The 25044-nt window shown below is 46.1% G+C and overlaps 1 protein-coding gene across 1 annotated transcript in view; it reads right to left on the bottom strand.

The window, feature by feature from the left end:
- Nucleotides 1-25044, bottom strand: part of LOC119389833 (tetratricopeptide repeat protein 28-like) — a 103373-nt gene that overhangs the window by 10084 nt on the left and 68245 nt on the right. Inside the window, 18 exon segments of the mRNA XM_037657230.2 lie at nt 2618-2817; nt 4176-4413; nt 5227-5400; nt 5402-5517; nt 6291-6516; nt 7223-7438; nt 8219-8434; nt 8951-9211; nt 10360-10563; nt 11531-11710; nt 12129-12345; nt 13571-13671; nt 15305-15529; nt 16534-16875; nt 17359-17624; nt 19139-19411; nt 19836-19983; nt 20905-21249. Of these exon segments, the coding sequence (XP_037513158.2) occupies nt 2618-2817; nt 4176-4413; nt 5227-5400; nt 5402-5517; nt 6291-6516; nt 7223-7438; nt 8219-8434; nt 8951-9211; nt 10360-10563; nt 11531-11710; nt 12129-12345; nt 13571-13671; nt 15305-15529; nt 16534-16875; nt 17359-17624; nt 19139-19411; nt 19836-19983; nt 20905-21249 (3948 nt within the window).

Genomic DNA, 25044 nt, shown 5'->3' with positions numbered 1-25044 from the left:
TGAACGAATAGACATATATAAACGCATGTAACCCCCTGTGAAGGTGGTTTCACTGCAGTGGAGGCGCGCTATACCGTGAATACACCTTTCCAGGGGAAATCCGCACTGCCGCGAAGCCCTACTTCAAGGTTAAATGAACATATATTACCCTCACATCGATTCATCACTTCTTAAGTTTAAAAGCTTGTTATACCGGCTTTTATGCTCAAATTATAGTAAATTTTAAAACGTTACATATTTTACAGGTCATCACTTGCATTCTACTGAAAGTCAAATCCTGCTACTACTGAAAGTTGCTTCCACTTCCCTTTGAACCGGAAAGAATGACATATGCACATGCCTTGTTTCAACTTTAAAAATATTACGCTGGTTAGTTGGGTCATGACAAATAGGCTTATTTTTCTTTATAATATGTCATATATACTATTCGAATTCGAAATTATTCGACCAAATCACTATTCGCTTCGAATTCGCTTCGGACCTAAAATTTACTATTCGCACAAGCCTAAAGATTACATTAGACAGTCACTTAACTGGGCCTCTAGTACCATATTGACATTAATTACATAAGGAATCACATTAAAAAGAAGTGAAATTAACATGCAGCATATATCGATGCAAAACTTAACAAAAATATGCAAGGTAAGCTTTGCCTACTATGAAAAGTTTAAAGGAGCACTGACATCAAATTTACGCATGTCAAGATTTCTGCATCCAGGAGTAGTTACCGACCCCCTAGTAGCGATTCGCGACCCAAAATGCAACTGAGGGACGAATAACTATCTGTTTTATTGATTTAGATCACCGGTATTTAGCACGATTCAAAACGGCCGGCAAGCCCGCCATTTCATAGCGCTGGCAGCGCTCCCTCGCGGTCAATCCCAGACCGCGCCCCAGTTTACCACTTGTCCACAGAAAGGAGTGACGTGAGGATCAGCTGCTAGGCTAAAAGTTCGTCTGCTAGACGCGCACGTTCAGTCGTGCCTTGTCATCAGCATCGCCGTCGTCGCCGTCAAAAGTATCGACTAGTGTTGAAGACGGCATTCTGGAACTTAGAATCACCGCAATACGCGACGTCGCGAATCATTTTCGCTTCGACCCTTTGCAAAACAGCAATTCAAAAATGGACACCGTTCCAAGCAGCAACGAGGAGGTGCCTGGGGACGCACGCTTGGGCCATACTCACTGGTGTGTCTCAATTAGCTATATCAGATAATTTTAGGGGTCTATGGAATAATAAGGGGTCTATGGAATATCGGCATAGCGAATGTACACCAGCGGATAAATAAAATACGATAGGTTTCTACAATAACAATTCTGTGCTTGCCAGGTTCTTCATTCCGCCGCCAGATGGCCCCACCTATCCGGCCTCTCACGGTTACGGCTGCAGTAACCCGGTATTACACTAGCGCAAGGAAGTCCACGGACGAACTAACATTCACTAATAACGCTACATACGTGTTACTTGTTAGCGATGATATTTATCTATAGGCAGCTCCACTTTGATAGCTTGTGGTCGTGTTGGCGTTTACCGTACGTGCAATGAAACGTCACGCACTTTCCGCTTTTTCCACGCCTCGACGAGCAGGTCCGTACTACGCAGCGGTTCCCCGACATGCTGGCACGTAGTGGCTCCGATTGATCGCACTCGCGCTGAGGATCACACGACAAATCAGTCGATACGACAAGATGAATCGCAGGCACGGATCGGGACAGCAAGGCGATCCACTGGCTGGGAGTGAGAGCCGGTGAGAGCGTCGCCTGGCGTCGGCGGCACAATAAATACACTCAGATCGTCGACGTCATTGTTACTAGCCTATCGTCACTCAGGATGGTATTTGCGGAATGTATCACACTTGTTATGTAGCACTAGTGTCGATGTCGCAGCGTGATCAATCTTCCGTTGAGCTTTCGTACGCTGTTTGCCCTCGAAATAAAATTACTTCCACGCGACGGACGCCATTCAAATTTGGCCAAGGATACCTATGCATACCGAGCATTCGAATGAAGGGCACATCTCGACTTTGAAATTTGATGTCAGTGCTCCTTTAAACAGGAAAAGTTTAAACAGAAAAGGTTTAAAGAAGAGTATGAGCATCACAAACTGACCACAGAGGCATACTGATGTTAGATGTGCTGCAACATCGAAAACATATTCACGTGATATGCATGACTGATATCAGACTGCAATGTTCAGCTTATTATTTTGAAGTATAAACCAGTTAGACTGCGCATCAATGCTACCACATGCTTGTAACAGTGCTTGCAGTAGAAACAATAATCATGATGAGAAAAGGCAAACATAAGAGATGCCAACTAAAATGAATAAATTTGAAAACAGTAAAACATTTTGGCTTCCGTATGGAAGTGGAAACGCCTTACTGTTTTTAAAACTTTTCATTTTGGTCAGCATTTCTTATGATTTAATTTCCTCATCATGCCTCTTCCTGAGCAGACAATTTATCATCGAACCATCGATTTCAAACAGTAATCATGCACCTTTACTAAATGACGTGGATCTGCTGTCACTCAAATGTGCATCTCACAACTGCATTGAATATCAGTGTTTTGTTATAGGGATTTTGTTTCATAAAAAGCATGAGAACAAAGTGCCCACCTGGCCAAAGCGGTCGCTGGCTTCATCCCAATGGCTCTGGCACGCGTCCTCGGTGTCCGGATCAACGCCGAGCGATTCTCGGAGTGCCGACAAGTGGCGCTCCAGGAGGGGAGCTTTCTTTGGAAGCTTGCCATCTTTGTCTGGCAGGAGGGCTTCGGACTGGTTTTCACTCAGGGGTGTCTCGGTGAACTTCACTATTCCTGTCGAAAAAGACGCGTGACAGCGGTGAGACGTGCACATAGGAAGCCACTCACTGCGACGCTAAAACACGCATCCTGTGTTGCGTCGGATTTTACTTACATTTAGCATGACTGCCATGGGAATGCAACAAAGAGAAAAGTAGACAAACGGTTGGTGAGAAGCGGCACTTTGCCAAGTGAAAAACTTCATGTAGTTGGCTAGGCTAAACATCATTCGAATGAGAAAAAACACTATGGCTGAAAGTCGAGCAACACGTCCCATCACACTATCAGGGTTTAGAGCATTTTTCTTTTCAAAATTGCAATGAACCACATGACTTGGAAGATGACAGATGTTAGTTCATTTTCACAGTGGATATGTCGGCAAGTGAAAACACATTTTTTTTTTCTCTTGGCATCTGAGGAAACCTTGCACAAGGTGTGAGGAGCAACGCGGGAGTGAGAACTTTTATAGTCAAAGACAGAAAACACAGCTTTGAGTGCAACGAAGATGGATATTCACTGCCAAAGAAAAGTAACGGCTCTCTCCATTTCATAGATACAGAAAGAACTCGTTCGTAGAGTTTCACAGCCCCAAAATTATGAATGGGAGCCATCAAGATTCATTTTAACCCCTCAGGGTCATTTATAGCTCATTCAAAGTACAGTGTTACATTGGTGTTCTAGCCTCAGCACTCAGAAACTGCATGCAATTATGGGTACGCAAGACAACTAGCCTTAAACGGGTACTGACACCAATTTCTGAAGCCTAGTTTACTCCGTCATACAAGTCTCCTGTATACAGTGACGGCTCTGAGCAAGAGTGAAACCCTGCAGTAAATAATGACAAGATATGTTATTTTGATATTAAAGTCAATTTTTGCATGGCGCATCCGCTGACATCTGCACCAATGTAACGTCAGGCTACAGTGTCAATTCTGACGACTTCATGTGCTAGTATGACTAGTCGTGATGATGTCAGTTACCAAAACATGCAGAATGGTCGCTTGTGCATCACCAATGGAGCCACACAGCGGAGCAGCCGTGGAAACGTCACGATATGTTGCGTGAGCACATGACGAGAATCCCATACCATGTCGTGACATTAAGGTACAGTAGGAACCGAAACGAGCTTTCAAAAACACATTGTAATTAATTTCTCAGAGTGCGCTCATGGTTACCAGTACGTTTTCCAGGCTCTTGAGTAGTTGGTCTTTCATTTGATGCAAGAAGAACGGCAACCGAAAATTTTCGTGTCAGTACCCCTTTAAGGAAGTTGTCTTTGCAGTCTACACTCAGTGAACAAAATCAAGACTGAATTGCTGAAATGACTGAGCAGAATGGACGGCAAGCGTTCCTGAACAGCGTGCAACAGGTACCTTTGTGTGGGACCATGAGCCAGATGAGTAGGTGTCCTGCGGCCAGGCTGAAGTAGAGGACGGTGGCCTTCTGCCGGTTGACCACTTCCAGCAGCAGGGTCAGGCTGTTGGGCACGCAGGCGGTGGCCGCCAGGGGGCTCCTACGAGTCTCAAGGGCGCGCTCTGCGAAGGAGCGCGTGTGGCTGCGCTCTGCCACCAACAGGGCCTCGTCCTGTCTGCCCAGGGATACCAGCACTCGCTGCACATGCAAACAATGGACGACAGACAGCTTTAGCACAGTGTAAGCCAAACCCTCCTGCCCGCTATAAAATGCTTGTGGTCCTTTGTCAGGCCACTCGCGACAATGCAACACGGCTGCAATGATCCAGGGTCATGCACTGCTCGAAATATTATTTTGTGGTTGATTTTGTGATTTTGTGGTTTTCTCATTGCATTATGTGCCATCTCTAAATGAGTAAGTAAACTCATTTCACTTGAGCTTTGATTTCTTTAGTTTTGGATAGGAATGTATGAAAGGTGGGTAAAGGTTTCACACCGCAAAGGGTTCAGTTGAGGGCCCAAAGCATATGCACGCACAGAATACAATGAATGGCAAGCTTAGTGTTACACATGCATGCCCACTATTTCTCGAACTTAATGTTATGGGAAATTCTTATGGCTCAACGTGCCTTGCATGTTGCCAATAGCACCCTGAAACATTCATGCATGATCAGTTGTGCCATTTGGCAAGCCTTTCAAATTTCAGAGAGAGAAGGGATAAAATGCACCTCTAAATTAAATTCTGGTTAGACATCACAACAGGCCACTGTTAAGTCTATGGTGTATTGGGAGCAACTAGGGACATACACAAATTTATAAATAGGTTCAATGTACATGCTTCATATGTTCAGTCATAACTCTCCTTCGAAATCTGGCACGTTGTCCCCATAAAGCCCAAAAGTCTGACAATTCTTATTGCTTTCTCCTCTTTACGTTATAGAAGCCTACTGCCAGGTCTTCTCAGTTTGAAAGCCAAGAAAGGCCAGCGTGAAACGCAAGGGCATCAACTCGCCTGCAGAGCCTGTGCCGTGTCGCCTAGGAACTCCGCGATGACCGGGTCGGCACCGCGATGCTCTCCGAGAGAGATGGCAGCCATCAGCGCCTCCAGGAGATCGTGAGCGCGGGCCAGTTGCTGCTGCGCACCATCCAGGTCGCCTTGGAGCCACAGGACCAAGCCGAGCCGGTGTCCGGACGCGGGCCTCTTCCTCCCGCTTGCCACCCCCGAGTTGCTCGCACGCCTGCAGAGCCTGCTGCAGGTAGCTGCATGCCTGGCTCACGTGACCCAGAGCGTGGTGCACGCGACCTGAAGATCGCCACAGACCAAGTTTTAGAGATCACACTGGATAATGCCGCCAAGAACTAATGAGTGGCTCTGCCGGTGCTAACCCATGAGGCCGAAACTCTGGAGTCGTAATGAAACAGTTTGAAAGAAGGCTAAGGCCCAATGTCCCTCCACATCTTGTCTTTACCTCAAGAAATAGTGTCACACCTTCTGCCGGTACCATAAACACAGGCTTCCTTCACGCTCCTTTTCCCTTTTACCTATATCGGTGAATCTAGCACTATGGCCTGCTAGCCATGTAACCATGGCTAGCAGGCCTACAGTGCAAGCCTCAGCTTTCCACCTTGTTTCAGTTGACTGGCCAGCCAAAGTGCACTGCTATATGCTCCTTAGACAGTGTCACTGATCTAATATTTCTGCTTGTAAACTAAGGTACAACTACAGCTGAATCCCACACCATTCTTTTTCTTTAACACCAACTTTTGATCTTAGTTCTCTTTTTTGAGACAGTACTCAATTCCTTGACATCTCTCATAGCCTGAATCACTTTAAGGACATTAAACCTCATGAACCAACCAACCTACTCAATTCCTTATGTCGGAGAAAGAGGCCGAACAGAAATAAACAGTGAGCAAGCAATTGTGCTGGACAAGAAAAACTATAGTACGATTAATGGACAAAAGCGCAAAAGTGACGGCAAAAAAACAAACAGTCTAGCAACACACGCCACAAGATGTAAAATTATGGTCAGAGCAACTCCTCCGGCCGACAGTGGCCATGACACACTCGCTCACCCAGGCTGCTGTAGGCTTCAGCCTTTGCCGCTTTGTCACCCAGCTGTGCAGCAATGCTCAGGTTCTGTTCCTGCAACGAGACTGCCTTGTCGTAGTTGCCCAGTGCTTCGTGCGTCATGCCCAGGTTTCCATAAGCTCGCCCCTGAGCAGCCATGTTGTTGGTCTCTTCGGCAATCTCCAGGTCGATTTGGTGCCAATGCAGGGCCTGGTCGTAATCACCCATAGCCTGCGGGAAGTGCAATAGCATAACAATGAAATCGTGTGGCCATGTACGTGACCCATCAGCTCTGCTAGAAAAATTACATTAGAGTAAAACTTGTACACATACAAAACTGGCACAAGAAATCATGTTATGTCTGCTGAGTGCTTTATAGGTAAGTACTGTTCATGCAGAGCCACAATGATAATATGTGGTACTATACTTAATGGCATTTGAAAATTAATGGCAGCATGGCGTAGTAGCACTTTCACAACTCATTCTAGTATCAAATGTGCACTTTGTGAGTTGCTCAAAAACACATTATTGAAGTGCTAAATTTGCTCTACGTTAAAAGCGTCCGTGTATTTTCACTCCGTTTCTCAAAAATTACACGCTGATAAATCATTTCCTCGATAACATCAGGATTGCAAACAAAAATTCACTGCAGTTATCTTTATCATAGCATATCATATATTGAGAATGTGTGTGTAGCACTGCCTTTGGTTAAACTATTGGTACTATTAAGAATCTTAGGTTCCTAGAAATGAAGGTTCCTAGAGCATTTCATGGGGCTGCGTACTAGTCAGGCCACCTATTGGCAGCTTTCTTCTTCAATTTTCTGCCATCTGTGAATTTATACATGGTGGAAATAAGGATGTCATCTGATTTGATTTGATGGTACTATTAGCATCACCCTGTGGCTCGGACATAACGCAGTGCCAAAGCGTATAACCTGGTAGACAGCGCCCATGCCGCAGGCGGCGTCTCCTCGAACGGATGGATCGTCTTCCGCGAGCACCATCTGTCGCTCGAGACAGGCTAGGGCTTGTTCGTAGTTGCCCAGCTGTCGGTGCAGAGCGCCGAGTTCACCGTAAGCCGCTGCCTTACCAGGCACTGCACTTTCGGCTGTCTGTTCGTGAGCCACGACCAACCGTTTCTCCAAGCAGACCTGCACAAGAGGTGAGAATTAAGAGTCAGTTCTTGCTTTTGTAAAGACCAGCTGCACCACATTTACAGAAAGCTTCTCAGCAGGTCCGTTGATTGGTTGATGTATAACGACGTGACCAAATCGATATGATCTAGAAGCCAGCAGCAATCCAAAGCAGATTAAAAGAAGACAGTGAAGTCAGCGTGATAATAAATCATGGTGTCCACAGCCTCTCTTTATATTCATGGTATTAAATCCAGCGGTAACACAACAACTATACATAACAGCTAAAACGTCAAAATTTGGCCCTTAGCTAAGCAGGCACCATAATGAAAGGCTGTTTTAGTGTATCAGTTTTAAACCACCTGCTGTGTTCTTTTCAGTTTCACTGAAGCTTGCACAATGACATAAAAAGGGAAAGTGCTGAGACTGGGAATTGAGCACACAATCTCATAGCTAGTACAAAAAAAGTTATGCCATAAAACTATTGTAATGGGAATTTTTTTCATTGCCTTAGACAACAATGGATGATGCCATCCAGGTGTGTTCATGTTGCTTTGTGTTGTGAGACCCTTTGATATGCAGTGACTTCTGCAGGCAGTGACTTCCATAATTTGACTGGCAAGAAATGCTGCTTGAAAGACAATCGTCACTAACTTTTAGTGTGGCTCGGTGAATGGCAAGAAGTGCTGCTAGGAAGACAATCACCAGTAACTCTTAGTGTTGCTTGGTGAATAGGTAGCTATGCAGCAAAAAGGTGCAAGAAACAATGCGTGTCACCAACAGTCATAAGCCACTCACCAGGGCCTGTTGCAAGTTGCCGAGGCTCCGGTACGAGCTTCCAAGGCCCCTGTATGCCCTTTCCTGGTCACGTGGAGACTGCGCCTTGATGGCGATGCTCAGGTACTGCTCGTGGCACTTGACCGCTTCCTCGGGGTCGCCAAGGGCGTCGTAGCACTCGCCAAGGCTACCATAGGCACGCCCTTTGTCCAGCAGAGTGCTGCTGCTGCTTCCGAGCTGAGAACAAAAATGAGTAACGTGGGTTCAGTTCACTGGACAATGTGCAAATTAGCGGTCTTCAATAGGACAACACGAGTACTACAACTAGGGAGGTAAATATGAGGTATACCTACAGTTTGAACACTAGCTTCCACTCAATGTTCGGTGAGGTAAGACAAGGAACATGCCCTCATTAATATATAACTGGTAATCACAACAATTGTAGTCGCAGTGATGGTAGTTCCCAGAGGAAGAGACTAATTAACTATTACTCAATATTCACTTGCCACAACTTAGCACACGAGATGTTACGCGTAAGTCAGCTAGCTGATGACTATGGAATTGGCTAACAAGCCAGAACCTGTCTATGATTTTCCACAAGCATGTGTGAAGCACACAGGAAAGGCCTTAACAGTAAAACTGTCTGCATGAGTTGGGAAATCATGAAAGGTTACAATGCAAATCATTAGGTTCAGCAGCAACGCCACACGCCTCTTATGACTTACAGACTGTAACCAAGCAGCCAACACTGACCTGTTCGAGGAGTGCAAGCTGTTGCTCGAAGTAACCGATGGCGTCTTCGTAGTGTGCCAGCCCGAGACGAACGAGGCCCAAGTTGCCTAGGGCCTGCGTCTCGAGCGGGCAGTCGCGCAGTTGTCGTGCCCGCTCCAGCTGTGCTTGGTAGCAGCGCAGTGCCAGGCCCAGCTGCCCCAGGGAGAGGTGCACTGCCCCAAGGCGCCCCTGTGCCAGGCACTCGCCACGCACGTCACCCAGCTCTTGCTGCAGAGCCAGCTCCTAAAGAAGAGGAGGAAGCGTACTCTTCAAGGCCCATACCCACACAGCCAGTGGTGAGCTCAGTTCATGACGCATTACAATACAGCCAATTAGGTTTAGAAGAACAGATACTTGGGCGAGTTCGTAAGAATCCATGATGACACTTGGAAGTGCAGAAACACACAAGATACACAAGAAAGAACTAGACAAGATGAGCACTCACTTCAAACTAAAGTTTATTTTCAGAAACCAACCAGCTTTTATCGTACACCAAAAGGCAAAAGCACAACAACAAACTAACAAACGATAAACAACTATCACTTCAAAGATAAAAACCATAACAAAAAACAAAGTTACTTTGGCACATGAGGGTCACAAAACTATGGTGAAAAGGCTGTGGTGAAAAAACACACAGGTCATGCCAGGCATACATGTTGCAGCCACTGATCTATTCCCAGTGTCAAAGACTTGTCGAGGCTTATCGAGCCACTTCACTGTTTAGTACGTTAGTAGACAGCGCAAGCGCTTGTGTTGTCCTTTTGTTTTCGTGTTCATCATTTCACACGGTGTGCGCTGCCATATGCCGTAATGGTCAACCAAATAGCCCGCAAGTACATTTTAAACATCTTTGTAGGTTGACAGTATAAGCAAACACTCACAAATGCTCACTCACCATTAATTTCGTAATTTTTAGTGAGCAATTAAGCCACTAACATTAACTTATGTTCAGAGTCTGGTCTGATCACACTCACTGGCACTCATTAAAGTTCATACTCACATCCACTCATACTCACTGGTACTCACTGATCTGTACACTCACGACTGCTCACACTCATAGATACACACCCATGTTCATACTCACACCTGCCACTCTTCTTGTCACTCACTCAAACTCATTTTCATGCCTCTAAAATGAGTGTGAGTGAGTGTACTTGCAAATAGGTGTGCCAACTTATACACCTGTCATAGGTATCACAAAGCAAAGCAATATGCAATCATTAAACAAAACATTAGACAAGACCTTGGCTTCATGGGTGAAGTGAAGCATTGTAGCCAAAGATCACAAAAGGAGACTCTCTACTACAACTTTAGGCTCAATGCTACAGGTTTTGCTTCCCTGTTACATATTACACTAGGCCACAGAAATTTTCTTCACAAGTGCCACCTACCTGCGTGTGGTAGCCAAGGGCCTTTTCGTAGCACTTGAGCTGTCGGTGACAGAGGCCCAGGGCACCATACGCTGCAGCCTCCAGGTGACGCTCCTTGGACTGGCGCACCAACATCAGCTGTTTCTGGTACATCTGCACTGCTTCCTCGCTTTTTCCCATCTTCATCAGCACGTCGCCCATATTGCCCAGTGCACGAAACTTGCCCTGAGTGCACAGAAGGCAGCAAGGAACACGTTTGGGTGGGCATTATGATGCACATATCGTGGCATGTTGCTGGTAACTGTACTTAGTGACAACCTCGAAATTCATTATGGGCTTTGCCCATAAAATCACACAGCACCTGCCATCTGTATCTCTGTTTAAGCAGATGTATCATTCCAAAGATATGCTGTTTGAGAAAGGATTCTGCCTTGGCTTTGAGATCATGGAAATGAACGTGTGATCCAATGGTAGATCTGTGTTAGATATGATAATGTATTTGCCACTGCAATCCTCAGTATAAAATTTTACCGACCGACTGTCACATAAAGATTTTCTCTGGTGTGCCAGTGCAATCCACGACTTACAACCTGCTCGAGGTTGAGAGGCTAAAAAAATTCTCATCTACTGCGTGCAGACTCCATAAAAGACAACACTTCTGCACTAAAGGGTTGCTGCTCAGCTCAGTTAGAAAAAGCTAAGTCTTAATTTTTTATGTAAAGAATCTTACAACTACAGTAAGAGCTCGAAGAAGGTCTCATAAAATGTGGCACAGCGTTCAGGTCTGGCAAGTGTTTGCCACAAGCAGCACTGATAATCTTGCCATGCTGACTTGAGTTCACACGCAGCTGCAGACTGTGAAGATGGTATAACAGCCTGAGGATGTGGTGTACTGTTACACAATAGATGAAGGCAGCAAAGTTGTGTAATAATTACAGCCTTCACATTAATTAAGTAATACACAAGAGCATGCATCCAGGTAACATGCAGAACCTGGTTGTTCATAATGACTGAGGCTGTGGCTGGTTAGTCTCTACGTCCACGTCTACTATAAAGTGATGCACGCATCTAGCCTCGTCTCGTCGCACAAGCTAAAAATTGTTGAGAACCGATGTGGTTCTTGCTTATTGGGAGACATATGCCTTACACAGCCAGAGTACTATCACAAATTGAACAAACAGCCTGTACACACCTGCAAGTTCCGCGAGACCTGCGAGAGTGCGAGGAAGTACTTCTGGCACTCGTACGCTGCATCCAGGTTCCCCAGAGCAAGGTGCGAGAGGCCCAAGTTGCAGTAGGCTCGTCCCATGTTGATGCGATCGTGCAGGTTCTTGGCCAGGGTGAGGTCTTTCTCGTAGTAATCAATGGCATCCTAAGAAAGGGAGTAGCAGCATTTAAAACGTATGTATCACACACTGCAGCTGCGGCTTTGGTTATACAGTCAAACTTGAGCTGCGGTTATACTCAATTGTTGCTTATAGTAAAGAGCCACTGTTAAAACTACACCTGCCATATGACTTTGCGTACTTAAAACTCATGAGTGTGGTTAAGAAATTTGATGCATTCAGTCGCCAGAGACAACCATTTTAAATTCCCGATGTACATAGAAACTAGGTGTGCCCACTGAAATTGTGCAGCCGCCCACAAAGCGGCGTAAGCGCAAGTGGAAGAATGCATTCCGGTTAACCCCAATTGATTTGTTCAACTTTCAGATGTGCGCACATACACATTGTACACACACATGAGAATGGTGAGTCGTAGACACCCCTTTGTCACAAATAAATGCCCACCTTGTAGTTTCCCAGGCAGTAGTGGGCGTAACCCAGGAAGTGGCAAGCCCTCGCCTGGGCCTCGGTGTCGCCCATCTCCTCGGAAAGGCGCAGGTAGTTCTCGTAGTACGGCACAGCCTGACCGAATTCCCCACGCGAGCTGTAGCAGTTGCCCAGGTTGCACAGGGCACATGCCTCGCCTGCGGCATCCTTCAGTTCCCGCGCTATGTTCAAGTGGCTGAGAAGAGAGAACAAGGCAGCAGCACGTGGTTGTCAAGCAATTATTAAGTCATCTGAGTTCGACGCAGAAGCTGTAATCTCCGTTAAGCAAATCTTTCTTAAAACACATCCTATAACAGTGCTCATCTCCTGCATTGTGTTTCTCACCACAGTGGTCACATGCCTGCCCATCCAGTCGGCAAAGATGCGACAAGCCCCACTGTATTACCCGTGTGAGCCACGTGACCACGTATTCCACTACCTCCAGTAGCGATCCACTTTCAAATCATGCCATCTCCAGGATTATTCTCATTATGTATTCCACTGTCTCCACATTATAAAGAGAGATGACTCCTTTGGGGAATTTTTTCCTGTCACATAATGACAAATGTCCTCTGAGTTGCTTGCCTTTCTTTTCTCAAAAACTCCGTGCCTGCAATTTTCCCACCAAGATTGCTACATCACGATGGCAGCGCACATGACGTTCATGACCTGTAAGTAACCAGGCTCGCAGCTTTAAAGCAGGGAAAGGCATGCAAGATAGATGACTATTACCATTGTGCGACAAGAATGTGCCCCAAAATGTGCAACTACCCTTGGACTGCAGGGCCGGCCCGCCTTTAACTTTAACAGCAAGAAACTGACTGAGCACATGCACCAACAACTGAGAAAGAAGGTGAAGAAAGCTCTGCTTTGTAGTGGTGTTGACAACAGATGCTCGCAATAGACAGAAAGAGGACAACAATAGGCAAAACATGAGCTCAGCTAGGTGCAGGCATGAACAGAACGCTTCTGGCTACCAAACATGAACGACGCTATGTTGCCCTGCTGGCCAGCTGTGACTTCTCAAAACAAATGTGGTAGACGGCCCACATCCACTGGCCTCCCGCACCTTTAATACCAGCTTGTAGGCGCATATTTGCTGTGCCAAGTATATGTATCTATGGGTACTGTTGATTTTTTCACTGAGGAACATACCCATTCTGAAGGATTAGCCAAGAATGAGCAATTGCCCTGTGGCACATACAAAATAGCTAAGTCATTATAAGTGAAGTAAATTAAAGGAGCTGCTGAATATAGTAGTGTGTTGAGTGGTTGGCACTCTTTAGAGATACCTATGAGCCAAACAATCCTCAGCTTGCAGATCACAACCACTGCAAAGTGAATGAGCAATGTCAAAAACCATAATTCATTGTCCACAATAAGATGAAAAGGAAAATCAATAAATAACATTAATTACCAACCTGTGGTAGTGAAGGAGGGCCATTTCGTGACGTCCCAAGGCTTGGTATGCCACTGCCAAATTGCCGTGCGTCGAAGCTTCCGCACTGCGGTCGTTGACCTCCTGCAGATGCACAGTGAAACAAAAATAGGGTGCCAACATAATAATCAATTAATCCTTTTTGTGCAGTGATCGAGGAAACATATACTAAGCTATGTATAGTCTTGCTTCATAAAACCGGTACAGCTACTAGTTCGGTGCAACCGAAATCACAGCTAGGTCTTGTTTAAAGCTCTGAAGTAGTTTTGAATACAGTTTTCGTGAACAAAGGTTGGTTGCATTGAAAAACAGATGAAATGTCTAAAGTGGTTCCTGGTAACATAACGTGCATTGCTTGTTTACCAAGTGTCACAAATATGCATTACTTCAGTCTTTGAGCTGTAATGACTAGGGGTGTGCGAATATTCGAAATTTCGAATATTTTTCGTATAGTGTTTGCTATTCGATTCGATTTGCACTGAAATTTTACTATTCGAACTATTCGAACTTCCCAAAGACAAATGCAGTCAACGTCCGGTTGAAAGTGACCCCTTCGGATTTTCAATATGCTTCACCTCATTACACTTTCGTATTGCGGCAAAGCTGCCTTTCAAGGTCCGTTACGGTCGAACTTAGCCAAGAGACAGTCAACGTCCGTTTGGAAGTGGTCCCTAGATTTTCAATATGCTTCACCTCATCACAACCCCGTATTGCGGCAAAGCTGCCTTTCAAGCTCCGCTACGGTCGCAAGTGTATTAACTCAAGAAAACGCTGTTTCCAATATGGAGATGAAAAATGTGGCAGAGTTGGGGGCTCAATTAATGCTGTTTTGTACCTGGAATTTGGGCAGGAAGTCCGAAAAATCGGACGCCGAAGCTTTTTAGCATCCAAAATTTCAGATGTTCTTATATATCGACGTCTACGAGGCAGATTTGGAACTCCGGACTTGAAGGGAGCACACCCTTGTCCGCCACATCAGTTGGCCTTTCACAGCAGTTGAAAGAGGAGGAGAGGCTGAGGAAATGGCATCTCTGCCTATCACGTGTAAAGTGTTGTTGGCAACACTTTTGTTGCACCAAATCATGTACATAAATACAATTCGGCCTCTACATTGCCTCACTCTTAATAAGAAAGACAACTATGAAATATGACCCCACCAGCGCTTCATCAACCTAGCGAAAAGAAACACTTTCATGTTCCGATCTCACAAGAACATACTTAGGGATTCTCTGCAACTTTTTCTGTAATTTGACTTCGAATTATTCGAAAAATGTTTGAGAAATATTCGAAAATTATTCGAAATTATTCGATTCGATTCGCACTCAATCTTTATTATTCGAATTCGCTTCGCACCCAAAATTTTGCTATTCGCACAGCTCTAGTAATGACTGATCTAAAATGACTGGCTTAACTGCCACCATGTCAACACAAGAGGACACTGGCAAATTGTTTTCTTCAGGTCTTCTCATCAATCGCTAATGTTTTTAACATGTCTTTATGCTGTGCGGATGCAGCTGAACAGCTGCTCACAACAGTCTCCCTTCCCAAGTGTGAAAGAGCGCGCAAAAATGGGACAACGGAATGAGACCACAAAGTCACAGCACTGTGTCTGTGTGCTCTCATTCTGTTGCCATGTTTTTGCATGCTGTTTCGCTTTCAGATTGTGCAAACTGGCCCGAATCAGTAATTTTCTCTCTGTATATCAACAGATCCGTACCTTGGAGATGGTGAGTTCCTGCTTGTGGAGCTGAACAGCCTGCTCGTAGTTGCCCATGGCGCTCTGGGCATTGCCCATGTTGCCGTAGGCACGGCCCATGCCTGCCCGGTCTCCCAGGGACCGTGCTATGTTGAGGTGCGCCTGGTGAAGTTTCAAGGCTGCCTCGTAGTGGCCGGCCAGCTGGTACACTATACCCAGGTTGGAGCAGGCACGCCCTTCGGCCACCTGCACCCCGAAAAAGTAGAGATACCGTGGTCAAGTATCTTCCCCAAGGTGAGTGCAAAAGAAAGTTTTTAAAAGAGTATTAGCAGAATTGAGCAATTCTCCTGTTCGCTGAAGTGTTTTGTTTTGTTGTTTTGTTTTCTGAAGACATGTTGTTTTGTTTTCCGTTTTCTGAAGTGTTTTGTTCTCTGAAGACATGGCAGACAGATATTTGCCATGAACTGTGAAATAGTTTAGGGCAAAGAGCCATGGGGGAAAGGTCACTTGCTAACTACCACCGGGTTGTTTAGCTAAAAGTAAAAATGAACTGAACCTCTTTGTCCACCTAGTTGATGAAATGACCTGCGTGCTGATTCTGTCAGATCCGAGTATACTATATGACTGCCAGAAAGGGGCATAAACCCACATAACCATATAATTAACATGACTGCATCTGTGCAATGCCACACTGCAAATTTTACTTTTTCTGATTGCAACATATGCATATACCCCTAGCTCACCAAAATGAAAACTCAAAGCCAACCTCCCCAGCCTTGCATCACACCAAGTTGTCTCTACTCCAAAAATTCTTTTGCACATTGCCTCAAACAGGTACTATCATCGTACCGCACTACCACCACTAAGTCGCGCTGTCTCTCACCTGCTTCCTTAATCTTCATCACGACCACAAAGGACTGGAATAACGTTCCTCCTAACATAGTGCTTCCAACCAAACCAACTAGTATCTTCAAGAGAACTTGTTTTTGCGCGGGTTGGTGCTTACATTGCTTATGTATGCTTGACTGTGGCGCAAAGTACATTTCATGAAAAGGGGAATGGAAAAAAGAAAGTTAAGCGCCATAGCGTTTCACTTTGTTCACTTCGCTTTCCTTTTAGGTATGCTTACCAGAGTCAACCATATCTAAGCAACCCTCTCCAAGCACATAATGAAGAACTAATGTGCAAAAGCAGCCCACCTGTCATGCAATACCCGACCTCAGGGACCTTAAAGCACAATCTTTGCATACCTTGTCCCTGGCGGCAAGTGCCATGTCCAGCTGCTTCTCGTGCCACCGACGGGCCTGCTGTCCGTCGCCCATGCAGCGGGCAGCGTGGCCCAGCCCGGCGTAGGCCCGCGCTTCGATGACCCGGTCGCCGAGCTCGCGCGCTATCCTCAGCACTTGCTCATGGTAGGAGCGAGCCTGGTCAAAGCAGCGTCGGTAGTGGTGGGAAGAGCCCAGATTGGAGTAAGCGCGGGCCTCTTCCACTTTGTTACCGAGCTGCTTGGCTAGCCGCAGGTGCTCAGTATGGCACTCGACCGCACTCTCAAAGTCACCCATGGCCAGGTACACGGCTCCCACATTGCCCACCTGGAATATATCACACAGTGCAATGCATCTGGACCTGCTCCAGCCACTTAAAAGGTTAAATGGTTCCCCACTCACCAAGCCCCATTTGCAAATTTTGATTAGGTACTGGAAGCTGTAAGGTGTTGTCAAGGGTACATTTTTCCGAACATTACAGTACTAGACTCTCTTTAAATGAAACCTGAGAGGACCAGGCAAATATGTTCCACTTAACAGAAGTTCGTTTACTGAGAAATGAACAGGAGTGAAAAATTCAAATACGAAAGCAATCATCAGAGGCAGTTCTTCCATTTAAGCAACAATTCCGTTTAAGAGATTTCTGTTTACCGAGAGTCTACTGTATTTTGAAGTAGGAGATTTATTGGATCAGTTAGAAGAAATCTGCCCCTTTTTCACCACTGTAGTGACACCCATGTATAAAATACTGCAGGAATATATTACCGGAAAAAGGACAGAGCAAGACAATGCCAATTGGCACACACATACCTCACGTGCCTCTTGTAGCCGATCACCCATCTGACGCACAAGCTGGACACACTGCTTGTGGCTGGCCAGTGCATTTGGGTAGTCGCCTATGGCCGTGTACACGTGGCCCAGACTTGTGAGGGCCAGTGCAGCAGCCTGGCTGTCTTTGCACTTCATGGCTAAGACTAGCTGATAGCGGTGGCTGGACAGGGCCTCCTTCAGGTTGCCCTTGGAAAAGTGCGCCGACCCTAAGTTGCCGTGGGCACGGCACTCCCCCGCCTGGTCGTCTGCAGAACAGGCACGGTTGCATCAATACTCTCGACTACAGTTTTCAAATTTCAAGCCTGTAATTGTGAAACGAGAAAGCTGTCTTTTTTAAGCATTGTCGAGAGACATGTACACCCTTGCAATTTTTTTAATATCGTGCAAGCGTTAACCCCTGGACACGGTAGAGCTTAATATAGGCGAGAAGAAATGAGATTTCCTTAATGACGTGCAAGCGCAGAGAGCACACTAGTGCACGTGCACCATCTGCATATGTTGTTTGCTTAGAGATGCAAGTGCACTATCAGCCTTATCCGAGTGATGTGTTCAGAAAGCCACGTGTGACTGTGATTGTCGTATCGCTGATCTCATTGCTTCTCGCCAATATTAAAAACTACCGTATTCTGAGGTCGACGCTCGTGTGATATTATTAAAAAAGTGCAAGGGTGTTAAACTTGAAATAAACAGCGCATGGTTCCTTTCTGTGGCCATCCGTTTTTTGCGCTGTTTATTTCAAGTATGCACAACCAACTAGCCCAGTCAGCTACATTGTTAAAGGTGTTAAAGGTGCAAGGGTTTTAAAGGTGTTAAGCCAGTGTGCAGGACCACAATGAAAGAAGAGAATGCACACCGTAGCACTTCATAATGTACGTCCTCTTCTTTTGTCGCCGTCCTACATGCCATTTTAACCCTGTTGAAACGTGGCACACTTGAGAGGAAAGGTCTGACCCCGTCAGGGTAATGTATGTTGCACAAGGCAGAGTGTGGCACTGTTGCAAAAACAATAACAAGGGCATCTTTCAAGCATGCTTGCCAACAATAGCATATAAGGAATCCAGCTTTTTGGCCCTTACAATTCCACAATCAATGGCATTTTACAATGAATGGCATTCTAAATATAGTGGACGAGACATCGCATTTAATTATAAGTGGTGCAGGCGAGATGATCAATGGATCCTTATCGATCAGTGCTGCATCAAAGGTATAGCTGCCTCTTTTGCAAAAACAGAAAACAGCACCATTGTGAGAATGCTTACAATAAAATACCTCACACCCCTAACAGTGAGACAAGGTATATTTAAAAGTGTGTTTACTATACGAGACAAAAGTCCAATGTTGAATGCAGAAAAGATTGTAGTAAATAACATGACTCAGTGTAAGTTTCACTGCCAAAAAAGGAATCAAATAATCAACCGAAATGGACCTGGTATTCTTTTTGTACTCACTAGTAAAAGAGGCTCAGTGAACTTATATACCGCATGGCTATTCATATAACCAATGTTCACAATAAAGCAATTTCCTAAACAGAATTACATGGTAGTATACTTGGGGATGCAGTGCACGAAAGTTACATCAGCACTCTCTCTCTCCTCTGTACCATTTTGCAATGCCACTACACTCCCCACCCCCACCCCTTTCCCAAAAGCAAAGCACCATTGTGAACTACTACAAGCTCGCCCAAGCTTCTGCCACTAGTACAGAATCACATTTTTAGACACATGAGAAGCAATGTCAAAGTGCTCATTGGCTGACTTACTGAGAGACTTGGCAACTGCCAGGTCCTGTTGCATGTATGCGATGGCACGGTCGATGCTGTTCAGCGCCCAGTAGGCCGAGCTGAGAGCAGAGAAGACAGAGCCTCGCAGCTTGAGGCTGCACGTGCCTATGTGCAAGGCCGTCTCCAACAACACCACGGCGGCAGCGTGCTGACCCGTGGCCAACAGCTCCTGGCCAATCACCGACGTCATCACGAAGGGCGACTTGTCCAGGCGCATTGACTGCAGCTGCCGATACGTGGGCTCCAAGGTGGCTGCACCAGCCATCATTTTGAAGGTCAGTGCCAGTGCTTTTCACATGCAACCAACGAACTGAACGAAAACCAAGTTTCTACGTGTGAAATTACAAAGTACCTAAAGGAAATGCATCATCGTAGTTACTGCATGGAAGGATCGATGTACGGCTCAGCAATAACTACTGAATCGATGGTTTGAGCGAACTTGACTCTTGAATAATATATTTTTGATGTGGCATGGTTTGTCATGACTAACACGAATGTCTTCAGAACATTTCATGTTTGTTCCCTCCAGGCATCTTCTTCGACAGACCAGAGAAGTCAATGCCCATTGTGTTCAGCTTCACTATTTTTCATGTTTAAAAGATTAAAAGATTACAGCAAACAGCAATAAGCTGTTAAGGCTACACAACCTTAGCCACAAAAAGTGATGTGGACCAACCTCTAAGGGGTGACTTCATGGCTGCTTCAACCAATCCAGCCAGCAGCTGAACTGATTTTGAATCTTGATTGAGCCCCGAGGCAAATGCAGCCAGGGCATCAGCGTGCCTGCCCAGGCACTGGAGTGCAACTCCTTGTCGATAGTATGCCTGCGATAGATGAAGTACGGGAATCAAAACAGTGCACAAAAACGATTTAATTGTTTTCTTTATCACACTTAATTCTTTGATGCAATGGAGGTCAACCAGACTACCCTAAGTGCTATCTAATGCTGTTTTCTGGTAAAGCAAAAATGAGCAATTACTGCTGCTGTGGAAGCACTCTGGTAAGAAACAGCACTGGTTTCCATTACGCTATGACAAGCATGATACAAGCCAACTTGTATAAGTGAAAGTCCTTCCGGAACAATTCAATGTCTTCACCTATTTGCTGACTTGAAGGTGTGGTTAGAGTATATATGAAAATGGAAAAACTTCAAAAGGTGCATAAACCAATGAAGAAGTGAAAGTGAGTAGGCAGTAAAGTGTTCGTGCAGTGTGCAACTACGTGGTTCTTTAGTTTTGTTCATGTAACTTTTGTCCATGCCTAACACTGCAGAATGACTCATTTAAAGATATGGCAAAATTTCACAGTGCTCACCATGCATTAGGTAACAAAAACGAAAAGACTAAGAGAAGCATGATGTCAGTCAGTTAACTTCAGTTACTGAGGTTCTTCTGGTGCCACTCGTAATTCTTAACTTTAGGCTCAACCTACATGCAGTGATTCTTAAAAAAGAGGCTCTACATGATTGCTGTACCCTTTAAGGCATTGTTTGGTTAATTACAGCTCTGATAGTGAAACTCTCATCATGAGTGGCCCTCACTCACTCCCCAGCTCTGCCCACGTCGCGAACTCAGTGGCTGTAATGGTGAGGGTCTATTTCCCATGATCCTTTTCTTTGTCAACTTTTATGACTACATACTTCCAAGTTATCACGCAACACACTCTCCCAGTATTGTCTTCTTCCTCTAAGCCAGAACAGTACACGTGACTGGTGCTACGACCAAAACTGCCGAGGCACAACGCACCTTGGCCCACCGAGGGTTGAGCTCCCTGGCCTTAGCGGCATCCTGGAGGGCCTGCGCGTACTTGCCGAGTCGCACGTATGCGGCCGACCGGTTGCTGTACAGCACGTGGTTGGCCGGGTCCAGGGCCAGGGCTTCCGTGTAGAGCTGGGCGGCGAGGCCGAAGTCTCCGGCCTGGCAGGCGGCCGTCGACTGACGCACCAGGTCGAGGAAAGCAGCACGCTGGCTGCTGCTCGTGCTGGCCGCGCCACCCAGGGCACTGGCCGCACCGCCGCTGCTGCTGCCCCCGGCCGAAGAGGAGGCCGCGCTGCTGCTGCCCTGGTCGCAGCACTCCACGTCCACCTCGAGCTGTAATAGAAGCGCGGTGTGGTTAGGAGACCACTGAAGATGAAAAAGGGGCTGTATTCATGGAATCAATAGTATATTCTGAAGGGGCAGGTCCCGCTTCTTTGTGACATAACACTGTATGTGTTTACAGGCAAATTGTTCATTAAAGAGCACGCCGGATGAGAGCACTTGTTCTATCCTCTTCCTGCCTCTATCGTTTCTTTCTCGCGCTCTAAATTTTGTATACCTTTAAGAGACCATTTCTATAGAAGATGAAGGCTGGGCTGCATACATGGAATCGATCGCATACTCAAAAGGGGCAAGTCCTGGTTTATTAAGCAAGTAACATAGACAAAAAGAGCAGATCGTGCATGAGCGCTTGTCCTATCCTCTTCCTGTCTCTAGCATTTCTTTCTTGTGCCCTTTTGTATACCTTCAAGTGACATATTAATGTGTAGCAGTGTGCACATCGATTCGTCTGATTTACCTGCGTTTCATGGACTGTACAGGGGAAAGAATTGACCGAACGAGAGCACATGACATGCACTCATTCAAATTTTTATACTCTTTTGGGCTTATATGGTCTTCAAACAATAGTCATCAAGCATCTTGCATTCATTTCTTTGCTTTAACATGTTACAATTCCTATTTTCCTGTCAGTGTATGTGCATGGATAGAGCACTGAAGGTTATGTTAAATAAACACATAAATGACCGCATGGCCGCTAGTCACCTGAAAGTACCACGACAGTAGCCGGCCACACAATATACCTATATGATGATTATTTGGGTAACTCTGACAATAACTCCCAAAGAGCGTAAATTTTTCGTATGTGTAGACCGTGAATACTTGCTGCGGCAGTTTTTTTCTTTCTTTTTTTTTCTCGCCATCGAGAAAAGCTTTAGATAAAGCTCCGGCTTCCATTCTTGAATTTCGCGCCCAAATCGCAGACGTGACGACGTTGTGGTGCCGTCGCCAAGTTCCCACAATATTTGCTCCCACTTATGTCATAAAAAATGTGCAAATGTTCAGAGTTGTCATTTCGTTTTGAAATCAATCGTGTCTCTAGCGCGTGAATAAGCTGCCGCCGGCCAAAGCTGCGCGTTGTCAAAATGGCGAGCTAGCGCGGGGATTTCAAAGGTGGTGGCTCAGAAGCGGGCTTCTCCGTGCAGAATCCCTTGCTGCGGCGAAGCCAGCTTTACAAAACGGGTGGCACAAATGCGTGCAGACGCTTACAAAACCATCATGCATTTTGATCGCCGCTTGTACCTCGACTCACATACATGTCCGACAGGGGCGACACCAGGATTTCTTTACTGGGGGGCAACCATGACAAGTGAGTTCCTTCGAAAGAGGGGGAGGGGGAACTTATGCGTTGTGTTATGACTATGTTTTCTCTAAAGGGGGGGGGGGGGGGTGCCCGCTGGCGCCGTCCCTGATGTCCGAAGACCTGCGCCGTTTGTTGCACTAAGCACAGCACACTTTGTGTACCGCCTGTCTATCAGCAAAATAAGACGCCATCTCTTCGCTTCCACGTAGAGAATCGACAGCTCGCCCGCGGTTGGCAGCTTGAGCACACCGAGGAAAAAAAAAACAACGGAAAAGTTAATTTCTATAGCACCGCGATTTGTTGTCACAATGTTGTAGAACGCTCCGCGACTTTGCAGCAATTTTATCAACTGTTGTCTGGCAGTCAACAGTATTCGAGCACTATTGACTGCTAGGGCAACGCTGCGTTGTTGTCACAGTGTTGCGACAACGTTTACAGGAGATGTTGAGGTAACGCCGAAACAAACGCTGATAGATGTTGGCCCACATGGCTGCAACATAAGCGCTGCAACCGCAGATATTTATGGCAAAACGAGACTTGCTGAAATGTGGCATACACACATTTAAAAATGTTTCTTAGCAGCTGATCTGCCCAACATACATGTGCCATTGCTGGACGCTGCCCGTAATGAGAGCGCATGCGTGCACATGCACAATGCATCTTAAATATAAGTTTCTCCAATGCCACGTGCGAACTTATTCGGGCGAAGCCACGCCACAGGGACATGCCGCAAAGAAAACTGTAACCGAAAACGAAAAACGGAGCCTTTGCTACCAAGCGGCAGTCCTACGGTTACTGACATCGTCAATGGCCGAGGCAACGTTGGCCGAGGTCGACTTTTTCCCGCCGAAAGCCTCGACTTCACAGCCACGGCCGTCACAGCGCTCAAATCAAAACGTAATGTCGCGTGCTGGCTCGGAAATGATACGGTAAGACTTTGTGTGGATATATAGCATCATTTAGTTGTCGGGTTCGTGGACACTCGCAGAATATTCTGTGTTTTGTCGCTTTCGTGAGGACGCACGCCAACGTTTACGAAGGAAAAAAAAAAAAAGGTGCTGCGGGGGCTGCATTCCGCAGTAACTCAGCTCCCTACGAAATTTATCGCTGGCTAAAAAAAATGCAACGGGCTCAATACACGCGGCGCTAAGTGAAGTAGGCGGCAGGCAAAAATGTCTAATGATAGCTGAATCTGTCCGTTGTGAGGTCTTGAGCTGTTACCGAGTCGAGTGCCGACTATCGCAGCGATGATCACAGAAACATCCGCTTCTGCAACTTATTGACCCAGCTGCTAACCACCCGTCGTCGTTGAGATCTATTTTGCCGGCGCTCATGCATGACAATGTACTCATTTCTCGATGAAAGCGCGAATGAAGATGTGCGCATTTTTGAAAACAACCTACAGGAAAGAGGGGTGCAGGACTTGCTAGATGTACCGTAATCTTTTTCTACGTTTTTTTTTCCTTTCCTAATGCTTTCGCCGCAATTGTAGGTTCAGTCAGATTTGCATAGATTTCGAGGTGAATTAACATGACTTCTATATGATTGTGTCCAAGTACATAAATTTAAGAAGCTTCTTACAGGCCTGCCAACTTAGTGCACCCCTTTTTTTTTCTCTCCAGTGGAGATGCAGTTCCTGCCTTCCTTCGACGTAATCCGATACGTTTGCGCTCCCTTTCAAAGTTACTGCACCCATCACTGAGGTAACCAAATGCTGTTGTTTCTTTTCTTTTTTTTTTTTTTTGCCAATGCCTTCATCTACATCACGACCGCCATGTGTAGCATATGCTTCTGTACTCGGTTAAGAAGCATGCTAGGAAACAGCACTTGAACTTTTTCGGCCGGATTTCTAACACGTTTAGCGTATTCTACACATGAAAATTGTTTGCGTTCCATTCTCTTGCTTTGCCCGCCAAGTCATCCTTCACGTACGTCCGCTCTCTCATCTCTCTCCGCTGTCGAAACTGGTGCACGGAGCTTGTTACACGCGAGGTCAAAAGACGTGCATACTATTATAGAATGTATACGCGCAGAAAAAAAAAAGAAAAAGCGGCACAATTGGCACGCACGCGTGGCCCGCAATCGGCGGCCATCTCGGACTCGCGGGTCGCCGGTTCCGTTCATCGTGGGCCGCACGCGCTGTGTTTGCACAACAAAAGGACGCGGGCGCGCTGCTCGACCTTGTCACGCCAATCACGCGAGGAAACGCCGCTGCTGGCGCTGCCGGCGAAGCGACCGCGACGCCGAAGTGGCGGACGCACGCACGCGCGCTTCTATGCATAGAGAACACCGTTAGGGGGTGGGGGCAAAAACAGATAAAAGAAAGGCGCCGTCTATTACTGCAATGCTGTGTCGTGCGCGGCACAGCCCGAGCAATTGCGTGGTTCGATTCGCGCCCGCGTTGTCTGTCACTTCCGGCCAAATGTTTGCATTGCCTTTCGTATCGGGACAACAATCAGCCAGGAGGAAATGTATTACATAGTTTC

The sequence above is a fragment of the Rhipicephalus sanguineus genome, chromosome 4 (assembly GCF_013339695.2).
Source record: "Rhipicephalus sanguineus isolate Rsan-2018 chromosome 4, BIME_Rsan_1.4, whole genome shotgun sequence".
Classification (NCBI taxonomy): domain Eukaryota; kingdom Metazoa; phylum Arthropoda; class Arachnida; order Ixodida; family Ixodidae; genus Rhipicephalus; species Rhipicephalus sanguineus.
The sequence above is the reverse complement of the archived record's forward strand: the minus strand, read 5'-3'. Positions and strand labels throughout refer to the sequence as shown.